The sequence below is a fragment of the Stenella coeruleoalba genome, assembly GCF_951394435.1.
Source record: "Stenella coeruleoalba genome assembly, chromosome: 16".
NCBI classification, from domain to species: Eukaryota; Metazoa; Chordata; class Mammalia; order Artiodactyla; family Delphinidae; genus Stenella; species Stenella coeruleoalba.
In genome coordinates this window covers 59,191,929-59,198,948 of record NC_137162.1, presented here as the reverse complement: position 1 = coordinate 59,198,948, position 7,020 = coordinate 59,191,929, and the positions used below count along the sequence as shown (strand labels likewise).

Sequence of the window (7,020 nt, the reverse complement as noted above, 5' to 3'; positions counted from 1 at the left end):
TGTATTCAACCACATGAACTTAGCAAAAACAAAACACCTCTGAAGGTCATCATATGCTCCAGAGTTCACATAAAATAGGAGACATTATGCTTCTCCTAATGTGAATATTGCACTGTGTTTAAACACACATACCGGACTTCCCTGGTGGTCCAGTGATTGAGACTGTGCTTCCAATGCAGGGGAGCGTGGGTTCAATCCCTGGTCAGGGAAGTTCTGCATGCCAAGCAGTGTGGCAGCAAAAAAAAAAAAAGAAATATATATATATATATATATATATATAAAATTAAAATAAACACACCTACATTTTGTACAGACAGAGCAGTAATTTTGTCCCCAAAGGGACATTTGGCAATGTCTGGAGACGTTTTTGGTTGTCACAACTAGGGAGGAGGGTTTTACTAGTATCAATGGGGAGAGGCCAGGGATGTTACTAAACATTCTACAATGCACTGGACATCCCCCTACAACAAAGAATTATTCAGCCTGAAATGTCAGTAATACTGAGGTTAAGAAACTCTGAGTTAGACTAATCTTCCTAAATAACGGATTTGGTCATATAATTCCCTGATTAAACTCCTCCACTAGCTTCCCACTGGAACCAGAATAAAATCCAAACTCCTAGCCATGGTCTATTAAGCCCCACATAATCTGGCTACTGCCTACCTCTCTGATCTCATCCCTCTTCACCTTCCTTCTCAAGCACCAAACTCTGGTCAAAATGGCCTTCTGTCTAAACATACCAAGCTTGTGACCAAACACACCAGAGATTCCCAGGATCTTTACACTTGTTATTGCTCCTATTTGCAATGTTCTCTATTGCATGTTACATCTCAAATGTCATCCATCTCCTCAGAGAGGTATGTATTCCCTGAACATTGTAGCATTAGTAGCCCCACTGTCACTAACACCACTACCAGTTATACACACTAATCACCCTATTTAATTTTCTTTGTAGCACTTAAAAGCATATAAAATTCTGTATTTACTGTTTGTCATCTCCCCCTGCTGCCCTCGGAATGTACACTCCTTGAGAACAGGGATATCTCTAGAGTCTAGAAATAAAATGTTCAGTAAATACTTGGTTGACTACAACAGGGCCTCCCAGACTCAAGCCAATTATTTCATCCAGTGATCAACTAAATAAACAGAGGTCTGTTTCCAATAGTGGAGGAAATAACTGGCTCTGATAGACTTGTTGAGATAAGGATATGTTGGAATCCACAATGGAGTGTTATCCTAAGGGAATTTCAATGTAGTTTTGAAAATACAGCTTTTTCACTTCATATGCTGACTTTAGAAAATGTAACTCATTATATTGCCCCTGCTTAACATCAGTCTTTTATTAAACTGTAAACACTCTAAGGGTAAAAGCCATTTGGAATCCTCAGCATCTAGCATGAAGCTAAGGCACTTTTATGTACTGTCACCACCACTCTAAGCTGGAAATTTTTGTGTCACCTGTTACTGTGTGGTTTCTGTCTCCTGATTAGACTCTGATAGATATATCACATTTCACCCAAAACAATCAGTAATTAAGCCCTATAGATTTTACTTTCACATTCTAGCTACAAAATATTATCTACCTGTTTACTTTCCTTGTTATAGCTAGACCTCTTCTTTTCCCTAACTACTACCATTGGTCACTTTAGCTGATACATGCATTACATCATCTGAACCACAAAAATGGCATTCTGACTGGTTTTTCCATTGTCGAACCATCTTGCTCAGTAAGTTCAATCTACTTATGTTACTGAATAATATTCAAAGTGGTATGTATTCAATAATAGCTACCATTTATTAAATACATACTATATGCTAGACACTGTTAAGCACTTAACAAATATTCTCATTTTTTACACTCTGATTTAAAAAACTGTTTTTGGTAACAGCTTTATTGAGATATAATTCACTGATGTAAAGTGTACAATTCAATGGTTTTTAATATATTCAGAGTTGTACCATCACAATTTTAGAACATTTATATCACCCCAAAAATAAAGCCCATACACTTTAGCCATCATCCCCAATATGCTCACCATCCTCATCTCTATGCTGCCACTCATCTACTTTCTGTCTCCATAGATTTGCCAACTCTAGACATTTTATATAAATGCACTCAGATAATATGTGGTCTTTTATGACTGGATTTTCACTTAACATGAACATGGATGAGCGTATTTTCAAAGTTCATCCATGTTGTAGCATGAATCAGTACTTCATTCTTTTCTATGGCCAAATATTTCATTATATGTATATGCCACATTTTGTTTATCTATTCACAAGTTGATGGACACTTGGGTTATTTTTACCTTTTGGCTATTATGAATAATGCTGCTGTGAACATTTGTGCACAAATATTTTCATTTCTCATGAGTACACACCTAGGAGCAGAATAACTGGATCAAATGGTAACTTAATGTTTAACTTCTTGAGAAACTGCCAGACTGTTTTCCAAAATAGCTGCACCATTTTACATCCCTACTAGCAGTGTACGAGGGCTGCAATTTCTCTACATCCTCGTTAACACTTGTTATTATCTGTCTTTTTTATTGTTGTCATCCTAGCAAAAGAAGCACTTTCTTTCATTGTGGTTTTGATTTGTATTTCCAGATGACTAACGATGTTGAGCATCTTTTCATGTGCTGATCGATCATTTGTATATCTTCTTTGGAGAAACATCTGTTCAGATCATTTGCCCACTTTTAAATTGAGTTATTTGTCCTTTTATTATCGAGTTGTAAGAGTTCTATATATATATTCTGGATGTAAGTGGAGAGGCTGAGGTCACAGCAAGTTGTAGAAATGAATATCCAGGGAATATCCTAATCCTGAGAGTGTGATAAGAGAAGGATGACAATAGACAGGGTGTGGTAGAATGGCAGACCCAAAAAGAGAGCTGATGTTAATCACTCCTTTGGCAAGAGAGAAACCTCCAATCTTGAGATGTTCTGTGTAGACAAGTAACACTTGGCAGTGAACAGGAAATAAGATAAAACAAGTGACTTAAGAAGCCCCAAACTGAGTTTATTGTGGTATAGACCAGGTGATAACAAACTCCAGTGTATTCAAGTAACCCTGATACACCCTGGGATACCTAAAATACAACACAAGGGCAAAAAGCTGCTCTAAAATTAGAAGTCCCCAAGAGAAAATAGGAAAATGAGACATGTATCTCGAAAAAGCCAGGAAGTAGAACAGTGTGCCAATCCTCACAACCTCCCCCACGTTCCCAACCACTTCTCTACTTCCTCATTTTTCCACTACTTCAAGTCATTAAGACTTCTGCATTTTTTAGCCCAAATTGCTGTATAAGAAGAAAGTCCTTTTCAGAAGAATAAGGTGCCATTCTTCTCCTTGGTGCCATCCGGTTAAAGTCAAAACGTATAACTTTCTCATGAAGGAAACTCTTAGGAACTTAAGGCTCTACAAAGACTGATATAAGGGTCTTTTGTCACACACTAAATCTAGAATCCTGTCTCCACACACTAAATCTAGAATCCTGTCTCTAGAAGCTACATGTGGCTAACCTCTTGGAAATGAGTCACATCATACAGGAGCTCCCATTCAGCTTAGAATCTACCAGGACAAGTGAATTAAGTTTACGATATAGTGGATTTGAAAGTTGGCAATAATCTGGCATCAGCAGGTAATTTCATCACAATCTCTGCATTTTCTAGACATCCAGTCAGGATCTGGCTCAGCTATTTATACCCTGCCATTTACTTTCTCTTCCAATTGCCTCTTATCCAGCTGGCAGGAGCTTCCAAGAAACGTGATATAGTAGGCACTGCAGTATACTGGCTGCTTGTTGGGGTTGGAGTAGACCTGTTCAGGTTTGAGGGACGCAAAAGGATTAGCTCCACAGGCTGTGATGTGTGTATCCATGTCCACCAGAATCTGCAAAGAGGCTGCCAACTCCTGCTGGCTATGGGAGACAGATAAGAAAAATTGCCCTGCTGATTATGAAAGAGATAGGAGAGGAACTGCTCATCAATCCCAAAAATTACCTAAGGCTGGACTAACGCAACAGCTATCCCTCCCTCCCAAATGTCTAGACTAACTACTCAATTAACTAGCATAGCACTTTGAAGGGATGAGAAAGCCAAGCATGGGAAGGAAGAAAATCCTCACCAGAAGGCAGAAGATGAGCAAGGGGGAGAGAAATGAGCTCATCTACATAGAGGTGTGAGTGAATTGGGGAGGTATCACAAATAGGAGGAGGTCAAAACCTGTAAACAGTAATCATTGTAGGGATCTCATAATCACAAAGTAGCAAGAGGGTGGGCAGCCAAGCCTCCATCAGGTCCAGGGAAGCATGGAAACCTATGGAACAAAAATGGAGATGGAAATAGAAAGGGGAAATGCTAAGGCAGACCCTAACCAACATACTTCTTTGACTGCATCCACCCCTCACCTTGCTCACCTCCAATGCTCATTTACCACCATCACCCGCCCCAGATTCTTTAATGGAAAATTATGGACCCAGGTGTAGCACATATGGCTAATGATCAACCAAGGTCTTCATTATATTACGCTCAACCTGACCAAATGAATGGGGTTCCAAAGGTACAAGAGCCAGGATGGAAAACTCCCAGAGGACCGACCCTGTATTCCCCCAAACAAATGACTCTTACCTGGATGGAATGCCACCACCAAATCTGGATGGGCTATCTGCCCAGACTCTACCTGCTCCTCCCAGAAGTCATGATAGAGGCCCCTATGGCTACTAAGCTGAACTGTGCCAGGTTCCAGGAGTGAAGGTGAGGCACTCTGTGAAAAGCCAGCAGCTACATCTACACCAACCATGATTACATGGAGGCCAAGGTGCCCAGGAAACATGTAGCCAAGTTCATCATAGTCCCAGGGTGAGTGAGGAATGTCTCTGCATGAGAAGCACCAACCACGTGCACTGTGCTTCCCCCGACCCTCCCAACATTTATCCCCAAGGCCCGAAGCCCAAAGCCCAGTGTCAAGGGCCGTGACAGGGCATCTGTCAGCAACCGCTTCAAAGAGCCCTGCAGGACATCTGGATCTGGCCTTGGCCATCCTACATTGGCCCACAGGGTGGTCATGGCCTGACTACCAAGCATAGCATCCAGAGTAGCCTCTAGCTGTAAACGTCACATAGAAAACCAGGTGTCCCAGCCCTGTGCTCCTTCAGTCAGCCAAGACCAAGGTCCTGAGGGAAGGACAAAACCACCTGCAGGAAAGAAGGAATAAGAAATGACCTAATCCTTCCCTGGCTTCAATATTCCCTCCATGTTCATTCTCCCAACCTGTCCCCAAGACTGCCCTGTCCCACTCAGTTCCTCATTTTTTCCTCAAAACAACACACTTTCATATATTTCTCCAAGTACCATCAACTATGACCATTATGGCAAAATTCCCCAATACTGTCACTCCACCTGTGACCAGAGGCCATTCCATGAGACGGTCCACAGCTACAAGACGCAGCTCTTGACAAACCCTCCTGTGTGCTGGCCAGTCTGACCTCTGGCACTCTGGACCACAGTAATAGACACTTCTGCACCTGAGAGAATGAGGCCCAGAAACAGATGTTCCTATACCTCAAAGGTGAATGGGGGACTCCTGGGGAAGGGAACTGATATTCCTGCACCTGGGAAGAAAGATCACCGGGTGAGGAAAGTAGGGAGAGGAATGACAGCTGCTGCAACAAATTTGGGGACTATCTTTGGCACAGGAGGCAGGAGGGAGTGGGAACGTAATTTTTCTCTTGGGTTACAGTGACACCTCAGCCTCTGTCTAGAACTAACTTTTTACATCCCTTACAGAAACAAAAAAACAGCAGGAGTTTGTGGCTGCCCTGTTATCACAGGTGTGGCTTGACCCCAACCTCCCCAGACAGATACGGTCTTACCACTTAAGTGCTCAAGAGAAGAGAGGTAGGGCTTCCCTGGTGGCGCAGTGGTTAAGAGTCCGCCTGCCGACGCAGGGGACACGGGTTTGTGCCCTGGTCCAGGAAGATCCTACATGCCGCGGAGCGGCTAGGCCCGCGAGCCATGGCTGCTAAGCCTGCGCGTCCGGAGCTTGTGCTCCGCAACGGGAGAGGCCACAACAGTGAGAGGCCCGCGTACCGCAAAAGAAAGAAAAAAAAAAAAAAAAAAAGGAGGAGAGAGGTAGAAAGGATTATACTCTGGTCTAACCTCCCCATAATACCAAAATAATCAGGAGTCTTATAAGCAACCCTTTTCTAATTTCTCTGTGGCCTAGATCACACAAAATGAGGAGCAAGCCTGAAGTTATTCTGAAAATTCTCAGACCTTTCCTCCTGCAATGAGGTCTTAGAATAGGATCATTCCGGATGTCTCCCCTATTAGCCCCCAACTAATCACCTCTTGCCGGAGGACCCTGGAGTTTGAAAGGCCACTAGGGAGTACTTTACAGTGAGCACAGAATCGGAATGTGTCCTCCATCTTCTGGAACATTTCTTGAAGGCATCGATATCCAAAGCCTGATACAGGAGTATCCCCATCTAGCACCAACCTGCAGAAACAGCATGAAGTAGGAGTGGCAATAGGAAAAACACCTCCAAAATTTCTCATGACTCTTACCTTGTCTCCTATATATTTGCACCTCTCCTACTCCCATTGTTTCTCTTTTAAGCAAATTATATTTCTTCTATAGTAATAAAACTGGCAAAAGTCAGGATGAGAAAATCCCTCATTGCAAATACCCCATATTCCCCAAGCTATACTCCCTCTCCACCTTATGAATCACTTCTACCAGTGACAATATATCACTCTTCCATAGAGTTAGTCACTCACTTGTATTCTTCATAGCTTTTCATGTTCAGCTTTGAAGGATCAGCTGGGATAGGCCAGGAACATTATTCTCCAAGGAGAAGAAGCCAAGTGTATCAATGCTAGGTCCAGGTTTTGAGAGGGTCAGAGGCACAGGAGTCACAACTGTGGGTGGGGTCACAACCACGGGAGCCACTGATGAGGGGAGTTTCTTGTGCCTTCGTCATCGGGACCGTGGAGCCATGGCCTGTCCAGTGAT

At 42.7% G+C, this 7,020-nt stretch overlaps 1 protein-coding gene across 1 annotated transcript; it reads right to left on the bottom strand.

Annotated features, from left to right (window-relative positions):
- Positions 1-2,336: 2,336 nt before the first annotated feature.
- MSS51 (MSS51 mitochondrial translational activator) lies at positions 2,337-7,020 on the bottom strand. Its single transcript, XM_079900965.1, is given in 11 exon segments — positions 2,337-3,925; positions 4,230-4,323; positions 4,635-4,862; positions 4,865-5,120; positions 5,124-5,200; positions 5,406-5,530; positions 6,354-6,359; positions 6,361-6,504; positions 6,786-6,819; positions 6,822-6,984; positions 6,988-7,020. Coding segments are annotated over 11 exon segments (1,365 nt in total). The 5' UTR covers positions 7,006-7,020; the 3' UTR covers positions 2,337-3,705.